Consider the following 21,416-nt stretch of genomic DNA (forward strand, 5'->3'; position numbering starts at 1 on the left):
GAGGTGAAGTATGGTAGCTGTTTAAAGAATGTGTGTGATGTATATGTATGTATTGGAAACAAAGAGTCATACTGAAATTACAAAGTGATTTGGGAAAAATTTAGTAACCAAATTGGAATTTGGCTGGGATTATTTTTCTCCTTACACTTTGACAATGCACACTTGAATGAAGTGCAGGTACTTGCACTTGGCCAGTGATGGATAGACTCAAGCATTACAAACAGAGGAATGAGTATTATCCCAAATGTTTACACTGGGTTTTAAATAAAAACTACTAAGGTAAGAAGTTCAGTGCTTTACATAAATAGTAAACTATGCATATTATTTTATTTGTAACCCCATGTGTTAAGATGGAATGCTGTTAAAGTAACAATCACATAAAAAACAATAGCCAGCAAACCAGTACTTGATTTGGTACTTAATAATTAAAAATCAAATGGAAGCAATGCCTAAAGTAACTAAGATAATTCAACATGGGCTAACCTAAAATGTGCCTTTAGAGACAGTGTAAGTTAGCAAAGTATTAAATAAGCTTTCAGGGAGCCCCTAAAATTATTTTTAAGAACTTCTATATGCAGAAAATACTAGCTGTAAGTTTTCTTTTAGGTTCATTCATTCATGACTTTATTTGAAGCAATGTATTTGCATTCACTATGAAAATTCATGTTGATGTTTTTGAAGTACTTTATTTCCCAGATATTTTACTACTTTGAACTAGTTGTTCCAGTGATTCATCTGAATTTCTCTTGAAACTTAGGTCTTTAATGAAGACACGCTACAAATAAGGCAGTTTTCTACAATCTGCTTATGAATAAGAAATCTTTGGTTTTTAAAGTGGCAGGAAGGATTGAGTGCAAAAAGAAATACTAAAGAATTAAAGCACTGAAAAGGCTCTTACTAAGCAATGGGAAACTCCAAACCCCATCAAGGTCAATAGAGTACCTAAGGCACCTCAGGTTCAGGCAATACAATCATCTTTGCTTAGAGTTCATAATAATATATATACAGGATTTTTACCATCTGAAGAATGCGAAGCTGAAAAGGTAATGTCCAACAATGATTACTGTGAGTAAGAAAGAGAATCATAAGAGTTAATAAATGGGAGAGATGCTGGAGATCATCTGTTCTACTTCCCATATTTATAGATGAGGAAACTGAGGTATGTGACACCGGAGTTTGTTACCAGATTCTTAGTCTATTTCTCTTCGGACAAATTCTAGATTTTAACTTTCATCGGCTAGTAAACCAAGTGTGAAGAATTTCAGAGATGTGAATTTGAGGGAAAACTCCCCAAAGGCAAGGTGGAAATGTATAACACTTTACTGTCTTAATTCCTTTATACCAAGTGTTGAACAACTTAGCTAATATATTAATTGATTTATACAATTCCTTTCAAGTCTATCTAAAAGTAGACCAAAAGTTAAATGAGAAAGTTACATAAGATTCCATTTGAGCATACATAAGGCCATGGTACTTAATGTGAACCATCACTTCTTGGGAGAAGGAAAACATCCACTGTCCAGTTCAGAGAGAAAGTTCCTGACTAGTTATCCAGTAGACTCTCCACTCTTCAATGGGGAAGATGATGCTTGTATTTTTAAAAATCTCTACAAAGAAGCTCACACACAAGACAGTACATCCTAGATTTGTGACTGATATGAGCAATTAAGGCTGTCATTTTCAAGTATAAAAGTTTAGTGTTCCATTTCCCAATCTGTGCAATAAGATAGCGATAAGCTCAGGCCAAGAAAATTAACAAATTTACCAAGGACATAAAGAAATCATAATTTAGGCAACAGCAAGTTTAAATACAGGAAAGTCTGGGAAAAAGAATTGTGGGTTAGATTATGCTTCTTTGAATTGCATTAGTTTGTTCACACTGAAACTTTTCTAACACTATTGTCTGTTGCATGGCATTTGGAATAAGGCAGATACACAGCAGACGAAACAAAGAAGCTTCATTAGCTAACAGAACTAGAAATTAAGATGGTTCACCTCTAACACAGTTCTATGGCCTGTTTCCCCAGAGAAAGATTAGAAATGGCTCCAGTGCACCAAATAAACTTCACAGATGAACAAAACAGTTTTTAAAGCAGAGCCTTTTCCCGAGGGACCAACGTGCACTGCTTGTGGATGAAATAAATCAACATTACTTCTGGCTTGATATAATATTGTGAAATGTAACATGGCTGGAGAAAATAGGTATTTAGAAGCCAGTATTTCATTTAACTTACACTCCTGGTGTATATATAAGTTGTAGTTCTATAACTTCAGTGGTTCCAAAATCTACATCTGAAAGGTAACATCAGTTTTATTATGGAAGCAGTTGCCTTGTTATAAATTCCATGTAAAACACTTGAATTCTAGGTCTTTCTCTTTAACACGATTTAGTTTCTTGTGATTTGGTCAGCATACACATTTATCATTTCATTTGATATACAAGCCAATGTGGAAATGAAGAAACAAAATTACCAGCTAGTTCAGAGAGCTAAATTGAGTCCAGGATTGTGGCAGAGTCTGACCCAAAATTTTAATTTGTAATTTTAGCATGTATCTCATGCAGTTTGGGGAGCATCAAACTAAATCTACAATCGCCAGAAGCGTTGTTACAGTTAAATGCACATTAACTAAAATGTGTACATTTTTAGTGTTCATGATAAATGCAGTTATGACCTTATTACACTTTTGGCATTCTTTAAGAAAGCACATTAAGCTTTAATATAGAAATGTTTAGGTTACACTTAACTTGTGCTCAGGTGGTAATAAAACATCTGTTCTTTCTGATCTCATACATTCTCTCCTCAGGTATGGCCCATCTCCTGTACACTTGGAGCGACCTTTGGCTACATGGCTGGCCTTATTATTTCGCCACTCTGGATATACTGGAATAGAAAGCAACTTACATACAAGAACAATTAATTAAAGCAAAGGGAGAAGATATTTCTTTGTGCAGATTCCATAAAGACTGTGCAGAAATGCATACGGTCTAAGCCAGGCAGTTCCATTCACAGCACTGTTTTTTATGTAGTTACAACATGATGTGATTGTAGCTTTTTAAACTATGAAACCCCTGAGAGATTGTACCTTCTAGTTGAAATAAAGTATTTATAATAGATTGTGGCTTCAGATGCTGTTTGCTGCTCTTGTACCTTTAAGAAACATTCTTGGTGAACTTGACAGAATTCTGAGGACAGGGTTGTAGGACTTTTTTCTTTCAAATTTTAAACTGCTTCATTCTCAGAGGTCTGGGTGTAGCTGTGGCATTTCATATGCTTTCTGAGAGAAACGGACAGTTCCTTGGCCAAGGAAGATGTTTCACGTAATCAAACAACAGTTTATACATCTTGATCCTATTCTTTTTTTTACTGTGTGTTTCTTTGGAGTTAAAATGGCTATGATAGCCTCATCAAAAACAGTCTTCAATCCCTTCTGGGTTAAAGCTGAACATTCCACATAGCAGCATGCTCCTATCTGAGAGGGAGAAAAAAATTACAAATATATAAAATCTTTTTTTTACACAATTGGTGTAACAAAATACCATTATAAGGAAAATTATAAAATACAACTGCAAAAAGCATGAAGTCATCATCCACATTTATAATACCCAGAGATAGCTAACTGTTAAAATACTAGTATACATCCTTTCAGACTTTTTCTATGAGAAATTTCATCCCTGGAATATTTACTAGGTACCTACTATAGGCCAAGCACTGTTTTTGGTGCTGGTGGATAATGTCAATGAAGTGAACAGAAGAGCAAAGTCACTGCTGCGTGCTGCTCTCATTTGCTTAAGTTCTACTGGGAGAGGCACACGAAAGAAGAAAATAATAAAGCTGATGGTGGTACTGGCTCTGGAGAAAAAGCAGGCGGAAAGAGGGAGATGGAGAGTGCAGGGGGCAGTGGTGGTGGAAAACTCAACCAGGTGAAGTGTGAGCAGTGAGGGAAACCTAGGGGGAGTTTCCAGGCAGACGGAGCCACAGGGGCAAAGCCCTGGCAGGCCTGGAGTGTTCAGGAAATGGTAAAGAAGCCCAAGTGTCCAGAAAGCGGGAAGGAGTGGCAAGAGATGAGTCAGTGAGGTAACCTCAAGGCCACTATAAGGACTTTGGCCTCTGCTCTGAGAGGACCTATTCATTCATTGAAAATTTACTGAGCATTCTCATTTAGCAAATGAGAGAATGCACCAAGGAACTCAAATCTGTACTCTTACGAAGCTTGCATTTTAGAGGGAAAAGACCATGAACTAGCAAATGCAGAGGCAGAAGGTCAGATGGTAGTATGTGGTCTGGAGAAAATTAGGGGAGGGACATAGTGGGGACAAGTTCAGGTCTCATTGAGAAAGTGATATTTGAGCAGGGACCTGAAAGGAGTGAAAAAATGAATAATGTTCCACAGGGAAGAAGAGTCCAGGCACAGGGAGGCAAGTACACAGGTCCAGAGGTAGAAAAATCTGGAGGAATGGCAAAGAGGCCAATGTGCCTAGAGTACAATGAGTTGCAGAGGCAGCAGGGGCCTCTATAGCCATGGTAAGGACTGGCCGGTATTCTGAGTGAGCTGGGGAACCACTGGAAGATTCTGAACAGAGCAGTAACCTGATCAAGCTTATATTTTAAAAGACTCAGGCTGCTGTGTTGAGAACAGACTGACATGAAGCAGACAGGTGAGTTAGAAGCTGTTCCAGTCATCAGAGACAGAGGAGGCCTGAACCCAACTGACAGAGGAGGGAGGGTAAGGAGTGTTTGGATTCTGGGTGTATTCTGAAGGTAAAAGTGTTTTGGTGTACGGTGGGCTGTAGAGAAAGAGCAAGGTCAAGTGTGACTTTTGGCCTGAGTAACTGGGAGGACAGGCTTGGAGGATAAAATTAGGAATCCTGTTTTGGAGTGTTAATTTTGAGATGCTTAGTCTAACACAGATGGACTTGTCGAGTGACCGGCTGGATAACCAAGTTTAGAATTTAGGGAAGAGGCCGGCCTGGAGATAGAAATTTGGGAATCCAGTAATAGATCGTTCAAACCACAAGACTGACAAGCTCACCTAGAGAGCTCTGAGTGTGGATAGAAAAGATGTCCAAGAAGCTGGATGCTGGGCCGTGGGCCCTCCAGTATTCAGAGGCAGGGAGATGAAGTGGGGGAGAGGCCAATGAGGGGAGAAAAACCAAGACAGGGTGTTTCAGGAAGCCAAAAGAGTGTGTCAAGAAGGAACCAACTATGCCCAGTATTGCTGACGTGCCTAGAAATGGGATTGTATCATTTTGTAGCCACTTTTTTTCTTATGCTACATATAAATATGAACATCTTAATAGATATATTAGTATAAAATTTTAATAGATAGATGGTTGGGTTTTTATTTGTCATTATAAGCAATGCAGCAACCGTGTAGCCATCTCTTTAAGCACATCCCTAACAATTTTCTTAGGATTAATTCCTACCCATGGAATTGCTTGATCAAAAGTATGCATGACTTTAGGGCTTTTGTATGTTACCAAGATTGCTTTTACTCAGCAACCAACAGTACAATAGAGTGCCCATTTCTTTGCTTAAATAGTGGCTATTGTAACTAATTTCTCTTGTTTTTTTTGCCAGTTTTATAGGTGGAAACTGAACTTACATTTGACTACTAAGTTTGAACATATTCTTATCTTCAATGGTAATCTGCATTTTTTGGTGAATTTTCCATTGATGTTCTTAGTCTGTTTTTCCTACTAATTCATATGCAAGGGGTTCCTATATCCTAAGGATATGAAACCGTTTTCCTGCCATACATGTCAACTTTGTTATATGACTTTTAATTCTATTTCTGGTATTTAATTTATTAAATTTTTACACAGTCATCAGTATTTTCATTTATGACTTTTACCTTTATGACACTTAAAAATTCCTTCTCTCTCCCAAGATTACAAAATTGAATACAGAGAATTTTTAGAGCAATTTATTAGTGAAGCTAGTTTATCTTTTGCTTTAGGAAAAACTGTCCTCCAAAAAGTCTTCTTGCTTCTACTTCCTGATGGCACATTTTAAAAGACCTTATTAGATTCTGTGCCCACAAAAGCCCTATTAAAGTCACAATATCTGAAAAATAGAATCCAATAATGTTATGGCCAAATGGAGAAAAAGGGAAGCCTAGCTTTGGGGCAAGGGAGAGTTACCAGTTAACAGGTATTATGCACATCCTACTTACACACTTTTTAGAATACTAATATTTTCCATCTTTTAATAAAAGGACTGGAAGAAAATTCAATCCTTTTCATACCATGCCATAATTTTTTGTTTTTCACTGCAGATTTAAACTGTCCTCTTTGGCCACATTCCGACCTACTCCTAACCGAAGACAGCCTGATTTGGTACAGTAAAAAATCCTTACATGATTAAAAAGGGCTTAAAGATCAGCACCTTTTTCTAATGCCTCATTCTACCTATGACTAATTAGGAAGATACTGCCGCCAGCACAGCACTTAAGAGCCTGGGCTCTGCAGCCAGGCCCTGACCAAAACCCAGCTCTGCCATTTTATTAGCTGAGGGATCGCACAAGTTACCTGACATCACCAAGCCTCTGTTTCTCTTCTGTAAAATAAGGAACTAGTCAGCCCTGCCTCTGAGTCAGTGTAAGGATTCAATGCAATACTGCATTGGAAGCACTCAACACAGTGCCTGGTGTACAGTAAATACACAATAAATGCTCGCTTCTCTTATTACCTTAGCTTCTTTCACACTTATTTTTAAATTCTGTATCAGTTCCATTACCTCTTTTGCTAGTTTCTGTCCTTGTTCCACACATACAGGTTTTTCTTTCATATCATTCAGTCTTGCTAAAGTTTTGGGGTCATCTCGGAGATCAATCTAATCAAGAGAAGGTCAATAATGTCCCATGATATTACAAGTCTTTAGAGATAAATCAAAGCATATAGTCCCATTTAATCCCAAATAACAAAAAAAAAAGATTAAACCAAAGAACTTAATTTTAAAAACCAACAAACATAACTGCTTATTTTTGGCACTACTTTTTCCAAAAATGTAATAGAACTGATTGTAAATTGCAATTGAGATTAAACACATACATCATTTGTTAAACTTCAGTACCATTTGTCTTAGCCCAACACCACAAGATAAGCCAGAAAGATGATTCTTAAATGGATAAAATCAAAGCAGCCATACCTGAGTTCCTATTAATAAAAAGGGTACATTTGGTGCATATTCCTTAAGTTCTGGTACCCACTCCTCTTTCACATTTTGGAATGAGGCTGGATTTACCACAGAGAAGCATATAAGGAAGACATCAGTCATTGGATAAGATAAAGGCCTCAGACGATCATAGTCTTCCTAAGGAAGAAAGAAAATCCTCGTTATTTCCATTTACAGTTCTTTAGTAATATGTACATTAGATTACATGGTCAAAGATGCAAAGTCAGCCCATAGTCCACAAATGGAATGTGTATGGTACTCTACATAAAACAAGATAATTTCACTGTTCTTTGTTATTCTTCCTTTTAAAGTTACTAGTGGGGTAAAAAAATGACAATATCACTAACAACTATGATAAAACTTCAGGAAATACATTGTGATTACTAAAGCTATCACCAGAAACATTTTTAACTGAAAAGTTTAAGCAAAGAATTAATTATAGTTGGATGCTGTCTAAGTATTATAATTTGTAATAACTAACATATTCTGAATGTTTACTCTGTGTCAGGTACTAATCCATTATTCTCTCCCATGTATTACTTATTTAATCCTTGTAACAACTAAGTACCATTATGACTGTTTTGCATTTGAGTGAAGTGAGGCCCAGAAATTAAAATAACTTGTATAAGGATGTATAGCCAGTAAGTAAAGGAGGTGGGATTCAAACCCTGACAGTTTCATTCCAGAACTTACGCCTTACCCACTGTATATCTTCACTGAGACCTTGAATCTGTGCTTTCCCTGTTTATATAGTTTTCTTAATTATATGTATGTGTAAAAATATAAAGCTAAAAACATATAGAGTAAATCCTCAAAAATCCCTTTTTTCCCCAATTTTTATTCCCTTCCTAAAATGTAGATGTTTTCATTTGTATCTTCCAGGCCTTTTTCTATGTATGTATTGCTTATAACTGTACATATTTGAACATTTGTACATAGTGGGGATTGGGTAATCTATGTTATCTGCACCCTTCAGTATGTCCTGGAGATCTTTCCAGACCAGGATACGTTAGATTACCATATAATCTTAAACTGCTACTTTGAGTTCCATTTATTGATGGCTGTTTCAGTATTTATCACACAAGGCAGTGAAAATCCTGTTTGGCTTAGACTATTTCCCATGACACAAAATTCTGTTTATTTATATCCTAGTGAGTGAACAGAGTCAGGATTTCATTTTTGTTGTGGATAGATTCTCATCTGATTTCAAGAAACTTTCTTTATGGCCTAGGCCACCACCCCTCTTAAATGACCCATGTCACTGGCCAGAACTACCTGAATGTGGAACTAAAGGAATATTAAAACGTCCTCCACTCAGTTTCAACAGTAGAGTTGTTCCTCATGGAACGTGAATTCCTTTCATGTCTTCTAACATTTTTCTTAATGTAACATTCAACTCAAGCCTATTAAAAAAATGTCCCAAACTCATGACTTTGGAATTAATCCTTCTCTTTTTCTGTGATGCTTTCAAAAGGCACACCTACAGTCTGGAGCTGGGGGAACTGAAAGAATTCTCAGGTGCTGGCTGTTACAGGAAGAGGGGGAAATGCAATCCTCAACCCTCTCTGCCCTTTATTTTTAAAAGAGGCCTCTAATTGATTTTGAATAAAGCATCGCTCTGGTGCTAAGAAAGTATTAATGAAGAAATCAAATAGGGTGGAAATGAAAAAGGTTGCACCCCAGCCAGTGACTCTAATAAGAGAATTACTATAAAAAATATGTTTTAAAAAATGAGTTTGAATGTTTACTAGTATGACTGGGTGCCTTCAATACACTTTCTGTACTCTACTACCTGTTTCAAAAACTACATGTCCATAAGGGGAAATAAAGGGACAGCATTAGTCTCAGCATTCTACTAGCAACTCAATGTTCCTGAGCAAACTTACACTTAGCATGGTCAGGGAATGGGATGCTCTTCTTAAGAATACCTCCTCATCCATATGTAGACATCCAATTTTCAACATCCAATTTTCACAGAATTAGACTTGAGGATACTATCTCATAGGTTTATGAGGAATTCATGAAATAATAAAACTAAAGCTCTTAGCATATTGCCAGGCACATAAAAGAACTCTTCCACTGCTTTCACATAAATTCCTCATCCCACAGGAAACACATTCTCCTAATCCTCTGCAAATCCAAGCAGGCTTCCCATCAGTCCTACATCTGTCCTAACTTTGCATCTTTCTCCAACAACAGAGAAGAAACTCCTTTAGTGAGAAAAAAAGTTTTCTACACTGGCATTAAAACTCACAAATCAAACTGATGTCTCTTGAGGGCAGTATAATTTTCAGGGTAATAAAATAGAATATGCTATATTATTATTATACTAATTAGTCATTCTGGAACTCAAGACCCTAAAGACTATATAAAATGTAACACCCCCCCAGAAAAAAATCAAGTTATATTTTTTAATGAAAACTTTACTTCTCAAGCAAATTTGTCTCATCAGGAAAATAGAATGTGTATGTACTCTTGCTCTAGAAAGGTATTACAAGAAATAAAAAGTAAGTGAATGCAAAGGTTTCTAGAAGTGCTTAATAATATTAAATCCAAATATTCTACAGAACATAAGTTTGTTGTATGGATTCCTTTCATAACCAAAGTGAATATTAACTTCTTCAGTGAGAGACATGTGGGCACAAAGGAAGGAAATTAATCATTCTAGACATTTGTTAAATTACAGATTTTGTTGGAATAATTAAAATGTGATGGACTTGGGTCACAAATTATCAAAACAAAGACAAGTGTGTTTAGAACTCCTTGGAAAGAAGTGTTTCTAAGTCTGAACTATCTAAAATGAACTCCTCCTGCCTATAGTCTCCACCTAAATAACTGCCATTAATATGAGACCTTTCTGCTTTCATCCAGCCTGAGTAATTAGAAGCTTAATAACAGACAGCAAATTAAAAGAATAAATTATCCCCTGTGCATACTGTACCCTGTGTCATAAGAAATTGTTTATAACCCCTGTGAAGTATCTTGAATGAACTCAATGTGAAAGGAAGATTTGGATTTGAGGATAAATAAGCCAAGCATGCTGACACTTTCATCTCCAGCTGTGTATTTTCAATTTGATGACAAAATGTGGAGCAACTGCCCTTACTTTTAAATAGCCACTCACCGAAATCAGAACTTTTTAAAGCCAATTCTCTTGTGTCCTCTTAATTAGCAAGTCAATTATATTTTAGTTTAAAAAAGAGTAGATATTTAAATATTTCAGCATGGTAACTGGAACGCTCTCAGGAAGAGAGAAACATGCCTTACCTCAAAACCATGAAAAACAATGGTGGGTTCGGTTAATGGAATGGTTGGACTGCTTAGTAAAATGTTAGCTTCTTACTGACTGGCTAAGAACCAGAGATATAAAATATAAAGTTTTTTAAAGTGTGTTCTGGTTGCTTAGTGATTAACTCTCCATTCTTGCCAGGAGTCCTTGATCTGTGATGATGACAACCTTAACCCCTGTAAAACACAGCGCTTACAACCTGTCAAGAATCTGCAGATGATAAGAGAACAAAGAAATGTGCTCTGTGAGGAAACTAAAGGCCTGCGCGTAATGCAAAGAGCTGTAGCCAGTGCCAATCAGTGAGGAAACTGCCTTTTTTATGTACAGCTCAGCCAGCAGTGCCCCTGAGCACCCCTATATCTGCACTACCCTGTTTCCTTTGTGTAGACCTGGGCTCCCTCCTGCATTTGTGAATTCTGTTCAAAATGCATGTTTTTAGGATGTATATGCCTAGTTAAAATATGTTCTTCAAACATATACTTTAAGCAAAACCACTCAGGAGGGTGTAGGCCTTGTCATACTTTGTTACCTGGAATGCTATCCGGCACTGGTCATTTAAGTCAATAAGGAAAGATCTACTGACATCAGGTTGCATGGAAGATAGTGCTGTATGTATTACAGATACATACAGACAAAGAAAAGAGTTGGGAATTCAAGGCATACACTTATAAAAAGATAGTCACACACATCAACAAAACAAAAAGGCATCCTACAGTATGGGAGATTATATTTGTAAATGACATATCCGACAAGGGGTTAACATCCAAAATATATAAAGAACTTACACACCTCAACACCCAAAAAGCAAATAACCCAATTTAACAAATGGGCAGAGGATATGAAGAGACAGTTCTCCAAAGAAGAAATTCAGATGGCCAACAGACACATGAAAAGATGCTCCACATCACTAATCATCAGGGAAATGCAAATTAAAACCATAATGAGATATCACCTCACACCAGTAAGGATGGCCAGCATCAAAAAGACTAAGAAGAACAAATGTTGGCGAGGATGCAGAGAAAGGGGAACCCTCCTACACTGCTGGTTGGAATGTAAGCTAGTTCAACCATTGTGGAAAGCAATATGGAGGTTCCTCAAAAAACTAAAAATAGAAATACCATTTGACCCTGGAATCCCACTTCTTGGAATATACCCAAAGAATACAACTTCTCAGATTCAAAAAGACATATGCACCCCTATGTTCATCGCAGCACTTTTTACAATAGCCAAGATATGGAAGCAACCTAAGTGTCCATCAGTAGATGAATGGATAAAGAAGAAGTGGTACACATACACAATGGAATACTATTCAGCCATAAGAAACAAATCCTATCATTTGCAACAACATGGATGGAGCTGGAGGACATTATGCTCAGTGAAATAAGCCAGGCGAAGAAAGAAAAATGCCAAATGATTTCCCTTATTTGTGGAGTACAACAATGAAGCAAAACTGAAGGAACAAAATGGCAGCAGACTCAGAGACTCCAAGAATGACTAGTGGTTACCAAAGGGCAGGGGTGTGGGAGGGCGGGTGGGGAGGGAGAGAGAAGGGGACTGAGGGGTATTATGTTTAGTACACATGGTGTGGGGATCACGGGGAGAACAGTGTATCACAGAGAAGGGACATAGTAGATCTCTGGCAACTTGTTGCACTGATGGACAGTGACTCATTGGGGTATGGGTGGGGACTTGATAATTTGGGTGAATGTTGTAACCACATTGTTTTTTCAGGTGAAACCTTCATAAGAGTGTATAGCAATCATACCTTAATAAAAAATTTAAAAAAAAATATGTATATAGTCATATATATGGGAGAAAGAAAAGCGTAAACTAGAGTGGATGAATATATTAATGCTCAATCCAAGAAACATTAATAAGCACCTCCTATGTGCCCAGAATGGTGCCAAGTGCAATCATCAGGGATGTGAAGGTAGGACAAGGTTCAGACGATATTTGGCTTATAAAACCACTTACAAACATTTGCAAAGCTCTCCTATAAGATGTCTGTACATCAAAAATAAGGCAACAAGTTCAAATGATCAGTGGCTGCCACAAAGGGCCTGTGCACCTAACCAGTGCCTCACAGACCTCAAAGCCAGAGGCTAGAGGAGAAGAGCCTTCAGTGCTGATGTGGGCACATGCACAAGGTTAGCCCCAGCGGGGAGCATCTGATAGGCAGGGAAAGACACAAACATCTGTAACAGTCTCTGCTTTTAGGGAGCTCACAGTAAAGACAAATACATGTGAACACTGTATTACGGTCAGAATATGGCAAATATCGAGAATTACGGTAATTAGGGGACGCTAAGAAAAGCCTTAGAGGAGGCAGCACTGGCATTGTGCCTTACAGAGGAAGGATCCGCACAGAGATGACCTACTTGCAATGGGCCTTGGTCAAGTCACTTGTTTCTTAAAGGCTTAGTTTCCCTATAAGCTAACTGGAGAATGTCAGTAGCAGTTGCTTTGAAGAGCTATAGGAATGTATTATACTGCCAAATAATCCAAGATGTTACTTTGACTTAGGAAATAGTTATTTAGCAAAACCTACATGTTTTCCTCTGAAACAACACAGGAGGAGAAATAATACAGTAATTCTTTTACAGACAAGCCCCAGACTTCCAAGTCTGAAACAACTTCTGACCACAGTAAGAGAAATATAAAACTTAAGACAACTAAGTGAGAATGCCCCTGACAACTGGTGGCTTGCAGCACATGAAGGAGAAGTCTATCACCTGCAGAGCACACAGTGGGGATATCCATCTGAAACATCTGCTTCTAGTAAGAAGCCCCAAATAAGTATTGGGCATGGCTCTTGAAACACTCCGACCCCCCCGGGGTGCTATGCAGAAGCCAAGAGGCCACATGGCTGCAGCTCGCTTCTGACGATTAAGGTGTTCTGTCATAAATCAAACATATATTAGAAACATTTCTACAGTAATTCTTGGTAATAGTCTATGAAGCTTCATTGTGTTCGTGTTGTCTTTTTTGTCACTTTTGAATTCATTTTGTATTTAACTCTGTGAAGTGAAAATCATACTTCACTGCCTTAAAAATAACTCTGTTTTTCAAGGAGGCTGGATTGGGTCCCTTTGGGGAGCGTTCTGGTAAGCTTGGTTCAAAGTGCACCAGAGATGAGTTTACTGAATTTGTCTAACACCTCCTATTAATGTTAAAGAAAATTTGAGGAGGAGAAAAATTTTTTTAAACTGACACTTGCTGTTTGTTTGTTTTTTACTGACATTAAGAGGTAATTGCTTCTCTAAAACTTCAGATACTTGGCTTTTATTCCCCTTCTCCTTTTTTAAAAATTTTTGGTTGTGAAATGGTTATTCATAAAACACTGACTTTATTAGCTCTTATTAAAAATAATTATTGAAATTGAAGGTTTAGCTTCAAATTTTCAGCAACTGTCATCTTCATATAGTCAGTCAGTCCCCCAATTCACAATTATTTGAGAGCTAATGGACCAGATCTCTGGCTTCTTTTCCATCACTATCTTACTTTTGACTACCTCACTGATCAAAGTCATGTTTAGACTGGCTGGAGAAAAAGGAGAGAACATTTAAATGTGGTGCAGCAGAACGACAACCAGCTAGAGAAACTCGTTCTGCCGTGATCTAACCGTGCTGTTGTGAACCAGCACTTCCTCATCTCTAAAAGGAGGACTGAACTAGATCACCATGTCACACGGTTAAAAATGCACCAACTAACACTTTTTACCCTTGTGAGCAGCCCTAGTAACAGATTTAATGTGGGAGGAGGTTCAAACTACTGGATAAAAATCAAGTTTTAGGATTCTGTTTTATTTAAGCTGACCCCACAAGACAGAGGATCAAGACTTAGCTAAATATGGCCTTTCGGCTAGCTGCATTTCTCCATCTGTGAAGGGAGAATAAATATAGCATACACATGTTAAGATAAATGAGAGAGCTGGTCAAGTGTTTTGAGCTCTTCAACAGACAAGCCTGACTTTCCAAAAACAGACAAACCACAACTTCAGAGCCAGTGCACTTTCTTTTGTGCACAGTGAGATGACTTCTTTCATTGTGAAGAATTCAGAGCTGCAATTCTACCTTGTCTGGAGCTATAATTACAAGTCTCTTTCACTAAAACAGGTCAGCTGGCCTAAGGCATGCAGACGAAGATAAATGTCAGGTCACACTGCCGTGCAAGATACTCCTTTTCTGACTTTTTTGGCACAAATCTCATGTTGATGGAATATTCACTCATTCATTTATTCCAATAACACCTGCCAGCTAGGTGCCGAGAACTGTGTACGGATCGTGCTCTCGGGGAGTGCGCAGCATGAAAGAGGACAGGCAAGTGCCTGTCAATAAGGGAAGTACTACTCTACATGTAGAGGGACATTTTGGAAATGTTGGGGGTAGTTCTGATTGTGAACATGAATGGGGAACTCTACTGACCTTTAGGGGTGGGAGCCAGGGTACTATGTAAACTGTGTAATGAAAAACAGTCCCAGGTGCCTCCTGATTTGTGGGTGTACTGCTAGGTGTTGATAAATATGAAAAACCCTTTTATAGTTACCTGAACCTAGGACCTGACTCTGTTACTATAAAGGCACAAAGTGCCTTTTTTGCACCGCTTTAATGAATTTTCTAGAAAGGTAATTTCAGCACAAACTGAAGGGAAAAGGTAGACTGCATTTTATTTTATTCAAAACATTACAGGAGTTGCTCCTGTTGTAGAAGATCGTACACCACTGGCAACACTGCCTCTAGAACTAGAATCTGAACTGCCAATAAAACACAACTGTACCAGCCAACATTTGCCACTGTTGCCTTCACAGTAATTCCACCCACAGGTGTAGGCACTGGACTACTTCTTTATGATTTGTAAGTTAGGAATTTAATACTGACATAAATATTTTTATTATAAGTTACTTTATTTTTATTTCTCCTTCATATTACTGCTATAAATATTACTACTGATTTAAAATTATGTGTATAGAGAGGTTATATTACCTGTAGGTTTCATTTGAGGGAAAGTAAAAGAGAAATATTCATTATTAAAAGGGGGATGGGTCTGATATACTTGAGTCACTGAGCCAGACATTTAACAAATTTGGACAAAAATGACTATAAATGCAAACTGGCATAGGTGCAATGAAGGGAAAGAGCCTGGTACTGGAAGAGAGAATAACCAGGATGGCCACCTTCGGTGTAGGGGGTCAGGGAAGACCTTTGGGAGGGAGAACATCTAACCTGAGATCTCAGGGATGGCTGATGGAGCCAGATCCAGGATGGTGCGCTCAAAAGCCCCAAGGCAGAAAAGCCAGGACCGCCACTGAAGGCCCTGGCAGAAGGCCAGAGGGACAAGGTGGGGCTGGAAAGGTAGCCATCCAGGATCACCAGAGCCTACTGCAACAGGAAGTCATCAAAGGGCTGAGAAAAGAAAGTCACGTAATTTGTTTTTTTAAAAACAATTCAGGCAGCTTTGTGGAGAACGAATTAAAGGCATGCGGGAGTACAGGAGAAAGATCATGGCAGTAATTCAAGTGAGAGGAGATTGTTGGCTTGGAATGAGGTGGCAGCAGCTGACAGCTAGAGAAATGGTGGATTCTAGCTATATTCTGGAAGTAGACTCAGGCTTGGGTGGTGGGCTGGATGGGGGCCTAAAGGTCAGAGTGATAACTGGAATAATCCAGGGTTCAGCTTATGCAGCTGCATAGATAATGTTTTACAGGAATGAGAAAGACTGAAGGTGGGGAAGCATGTGGAGAAAACTCAAGAGGCCAATTTTGGACATGTTAAGCTTGAGATGCCAAGTACACGGCCAGAAGAGTATATCTGGAGGAGCTCTCTGCCTCTGAGTTCCACATCCAGCTCTAGACATCTCCTTTTGGCTAATCAGAATTATCTCAAATTTGACACTTCTGAACTAAACTCATTTCCTTCCCCTCAAACCCTGTGTCCACCACCTCAGAGGCAGATAACCCCACCCAATCAGGCCCAAGCCAGTCCCCTTCAAGTCCTCATTATCAGCCTCAATGCACAGCAAATCAGTCACTTCCCAGCCATCCCACTGTCCTCCCCCTCCCGTCCCCCTCCCCCTCCCCCTCTCCCTCTCACACTTCCTTACTGTGGGTGCTTATACTCATCTTCCAGTCTTTGGTCTACAAGTCTCATCTAACAAATCTTGCCTCCACCCACAATTCAGATTAAGTAAGTACCTCACAGCACCTGGGCCTCTCCTGTTATCTCATCTCTTACGTTGTAATAGGATTGCCTCTTTTCTTCTCTATATACTCCACAGGACTCCCTAAATGCAGGGGACAAGTCTTTAACACCTGCCTTACAGTAGCTGCTTAAGAAATTCTTGCCGACTGAATGGAGGTATGTGTGGGAAGGTGACGTCAGAAAGGTGGCGATGTCGTGGGTGGCTGGCCCTGTGCTGGCTTGTACCTCCTTCACCAGCTACAAAGCTGGGGAAGTTAGATCAAATGTCTGAATTCTCCAGGACAAGGCTAATTTCTCAGGTAGCTGTCAAATTGCTGTCACCACTTTCAGCCAAGGATCAGGCTGCCTCCATGATCAAGACTATTTTTCCGTGTTGCACCAATGGGTCCAACCCACCTGCCTGAACAACCTGAGCTCTGAAAAGGAGAGCCCCAGACTGGGCCATACTTTCAGCATTTTGGGTCCTGCTAATGTTTTTCAGCACTGCCGTTTTTTTCATTGTTTTGATGTTCATTTTACCCAGGCATGGAGGGTATTGTTGACTGTCTATCCAGCGTCCTTCTACTTCCTCCTTGCCAAAATTGCTGTAATTTAGGACCTATCTCTCCTCCACATGCTCCTGGGGACCCTGACCCTATAAACATCAAACTAAAAGGATTCTTGCTTGGATTAAGCCAGTCATGGAGTTTCATTCCCCAGGCTCTGGCCAAAGCCATTGGTTCCCGGGAAGGCACATGACCTAAGTGGTCCAATCAGAATCATGCAGTCCTTGGATTAGCCAAAAGACTCCTCCTTTCCCCTTCTCCTAAAGCTGCTCTGGTTCTTCTCTGTCTGCCCCGACCCCACTCCGCAAGTAGGTATTTGCCACTCATTGGCTCCACCTCTGCCACTCACGGAGGCCGCAACAGATGCTACCCCAGTACTTGCTATTTAGAGGGAACCATGTGTAAGTATCAGGCCAGACAGTTTCATGGAGCAGCCATCTCACCCTTTCAACACTTGAGCTACAGAGGACCTTTGGGCCCTTTGGATTCGGGCCACCCGGGCTTCCTGTGGTGGGGGCCGGGGTGGGGCGCAGCCAACACAGTCCTGGGAGGCCTGGATACGCCAAATCCAGAGGAAACACCATTTTCCTCAGCTGCGGACTAACACCTGCCCCTCTCTGCCTTTGAGGTCAGGAAGGAGGCTTAGAAAGACTGAAGTGTCTCAGAGACATATGCCCTCACAGCTGGCCTTTTAAGGTATTTGGAAGACAAGCAGCCAAGCAGCGAGACGACCCGGGAACTACATACTAATGAAACCAGAAATGCCAGTTTTCTCCGTGCCTAGAAGAGGCAGCCAAAATATGTGTAAGAGTTAAACCATGACAAACAAACCCATTTGCAATCTGGGTACTTGACCCATGCTCCTTGGACACACACTGAAGTCTGCCATCTGAGGCCCAGGAAGGCTCCCACTGACACAGGTCCTCACACCTGGGCACACAGGCTGAATCAGGACAACCTAACACAGCTCACAAATACACTTTCCTGGACAGTCAAATACACACCATTTCTGCGGGGAAAGACGAAAATGTTTCAGCACTAGATGAACATGGTGGTTGAACAACATTGTAAAGATACTAAATGCCACTTAATTATACACTTTAAAATGATTAACTTACTATTGTGTGAATTTCACCTTAAGAAAAATACATGAAGGCCCACAAGTGTGCAAAGCTGGGACCTCGTGGTCTCATGCATGTATATGCACACTCACAGGGATTTCTTTGCTACACACAGCAGAAAGACCCTTCAGGAAGCCCCAGGCAGAAATACTCCACACATCAACTCCTCGGGACCTGCGTCAAACACCACTCCACACTTCCCAGTCGTTAAGCTCAGCTTCTCCTCCTTTGTGCATGTTTTATACCCCCAAGAGGTCTGACTCTTCTGTGTGTCTTCCTTTATCTTCTCCCCTCCAGCTGTGGCCTTCCTATACTACTGGACATTCCCAGCAGAGCTCTCGCAGGACGATTACACAACACCACATCACATTAGTGCGTTTCACCCTGCAGCCCCAAGCAAAGCACCTTGTTCCTCCTCTCACACTGACCCCAACAATCGCACTGAACCTTCACCATTAGCCTAGGAGAGAGGGCCACTCCCACTTTACTAATGAGAACACAGAGGCGCCAAGAAGCTCAGCACTTGTCCAAAGTCATGGAATTGACAGGCAGCAATGGGGTAGGAATGTAGTTCTCCTAACAACTAGTTTAGGACCACCTGTGCCCTTTTGGTTTAACCAGGTAGTGGACCATGGGTTTGGATGCAGACCTTTTGAATCTTTGACTCACAGGCTTATTAGCTGTGTGGCCTTGGGTAAGTTATTAACCTTTCTGTTTCCTTTATCTGTGAAACAGAGTATACTGTTGGGAAGATTAAATGAGCTAAGGTATGAAAGGTACTTGGCATACCTGGTGGCTGCTCGCTCACACCCATGCCCAGCAATGCTTCTTCTCTGTTCAGTTTCAGCCAATTTGAGGCAGAGGAGTAATAGGTGGAATATGAGGATTGAGGGTAAAACCAACTTTGTGAAAAACACATTGAAAAGCTTTGCTGGTTTAATAAATGTGTATGTTTACATGACAGGCAAAGGACTGAAGTTGAGTATTTCATTCAAATAGCCCAAAACAGCTAAACCAATACACCTCAAATATGTTTTTCTAAAACAACAGCTAATGACACCTGAAAAGTGAAAAAGTCAAGGTGCACATGGCCTTTGATGTGGCCATGGAGCCCTCCAGCTGCAGGCAGTGTGCAGTGGCTGGCTGGACAATGTTGGTTAACACTCATCTGCACCAGTATCCTTTGTGTTCCGAGAAGCTCAGCCAATCCAGGAGCAGGACTTCCCACTGTAAAGAGTTGGGTCAGGAAGATATGATATTTACCAAAGCAAACTGAGACCCAGTGAAAGAAAATCAAAGAGAAGCAACACCACAGGCAGAAAAGGAAAACGTCAACAACCTAACTATAAGGGCAGCACCCAGAAGCGGTCACTCCAGGAGGCCGTTCTCTTTGGTGCACCCCCAGCAAGCCCTGGGTGGCAGCACAGCTCAGGTGCTGTCACTGCCCTCCAGGCAGGTGGGGGCAGCAGCTGAGCCCAAAGCACATGGTAAAGTGGTGGTGGAACTATGGCTGAAGCAGTCAGGCCAGTCAGCAGGAGGGAGTGGTTTTCCAACTCAGAGGTGTGGGCCTATGGTTCCTTCAAGTGGCATAGGAACCTGTGAGCTCCCAGCTCTTAGCCCTGCCTTGTATTTCCCACTAAGGTGAGTCCTGCCCTCAGAGTCTGCCATCCATCACGTCAGCTTCTTTACTGAGTGTGTTCTGAGATGCCTGGAAAATCAAACAACATACATGTCCCTTCAGAGCACCACTAGCTGAGCTAAGCAATCTAGTAAGACCCTAGCAGCAGGGGAGTGTTACCAGAATAATGAATTACAGATCTGGAGCCGGAGGGTCTGGTCTGAGATCCAGAGCTGCCTCTCAGGTGCCATGTGTATAACCTGTGCAAGTCATTTCACTGTCTCTGAGTCTGTTCTCTCATTCACTAAAAAAAAAAAGAAGACGAGGGAAGGATAGATAATATCACCTACCATGTAAGGTCATTATTTTGATTAAATGGAATAAACAAGTCCAAAGAAGCACTCAAATGTAGACACTAGGTTAGGGACAAGAGACACATATGCTAAGCGCCACAGGGATTCAGACAGAAGATGGTGTGGGAACTGGAGCAGTGTTTTCTTCTGCAAGTCCGCTCTTGAGGACTAGAAAAAGCTACACAGGAAAACCGACATTACCTAATGTCTATTAATCTCCCCATCATGACACATGACACACATCTCCAGAAGACTTCACTGGCTCCCCACTGCACCCTTTAGAAAGTCCAAATTCATTAGCCTGATGTTCAAGGCTAGCCACAGCTGGCACCAAGCTCCTTTTCTAGACTAGCTTTAATGGCTTCCCTGGGGACCACCAGTTCTGTAGGCACGATGGAGGCAGCCTGCTCCCACAGCCCTTCCTCCCGCCCATCCCAGTGCTCCTGTGTGCTTCCCTTTGTGCCCTTCTGTCAGCCTGCAATACCTCGTGCAACCTGTGGCCCTCCTCACCCCAAACCCACACACACATGCCATCTCCTCACCTAGGAAAACTCTCCAGACCCCCCACATCACCAACCAACCCTAGAGCTGCCGTGCTCCTTCCCACCTCCCAGTGTCATTAATACCTGTTGGCATAGTTAATAAATAGAGGGGAACTATAGTAGGACACCCTAACAATCTGATATACAGCTTATTCCGAGAATTAAACTCATGACTATTAGTCATCTGCAGCATAGGTCACAGTAAGAGATGCCTGAGATTCTAGAAAACACCCAATTCTAATCAAGGCGACTAAAATGCAACTAATGGAGCATGTTTTAGCCTGTCTGAAAAATACGTTAACTGAAAACTCATGGTCTATGCAGATGCTACACAGAGTCTGGCAAAGGAGAAATGGCATAATTAGAATATTAACGTCCATCCAGCTCTGCCCAATGGGAAGATGATGGACCTGGTGGACACACAGATTTTAGTCACTAGAGAGCCATGCACTCATGTGGAGGGAAAAATTCATCATGTGCTTCCAGGTGCCAGATGAAATATAAATCTCCTCTAAGACCTCTAACTCCTTTTTCTCCAAAGCCTCAATCCCAAGCCAACTTCTTATGAATTCATTT

General features: G+C 40.5%; 2 protein-coding genes across 4 annotated transcripts in view; one reads left to right on the forward strand and one right to left on the reverse strand.

Annotated features, from left to right (window-relative positions):
* The window catches only part of PIGF (phosphatidylinositol glycan anchor biosynthesis class F), a 39,122-nt gene extending 36,007 nt beyond the window's left edge, over positions 1-3,115 (forward strand). For all 3 annotated transcript variants that reach the window (XM_073213548.1, XM_073213538.1, XM_073213553.1), the window contains exon 6: positions 2,806-3,115. In XM_073213548.1, coding sequence (XP_073069649.1) covers positions 2,806-2,919 — 114 coding nt within the window. In that variant the 3' untranslated portion in view covers positions 2,920-3,115. The remainder of the gene's footprint in view (positions 1-2,805) is intronic.
* Positions 306-21,416, reverse strand: part of RHOQ (ras homolog family member Q) — a 35,930-nt gene continuing 14,819 nt past the window's right edge. The window contains exons 3-5 of the mRNA XM_036990802.2: positions 7,149-7,313; positions 6,738-6,833; positions 306-3,471 (exon numbers count right to left, since the gene is read on the reverse strand). Of these exons, the coding sequence (XP_036846697.2) occupies positions 3,316-3,471; positions 6,738-6,833; positions 7,149-7,313 (417 nt within the window). The 3' untranslated portion in view covers positions 306-3,315. The remainder of the gene's footprint in view (positions 3,472-6,737; positions 6,834-7,148; positions 7,314-21,416) is intronic.

This window comes from Manis javanica, chromosome 1 (assembly GCF_040802235.1).
Source record: "Manis javanica isolate MJ-LG chromosome 1, MJ_LKY, whole genome shotgun sequence".
Lineage (NCBI taxonomy): Eukaryota > Metazoa > Chordata > Mammalia > Pholidota > Manidae > Manis > Manis javanica.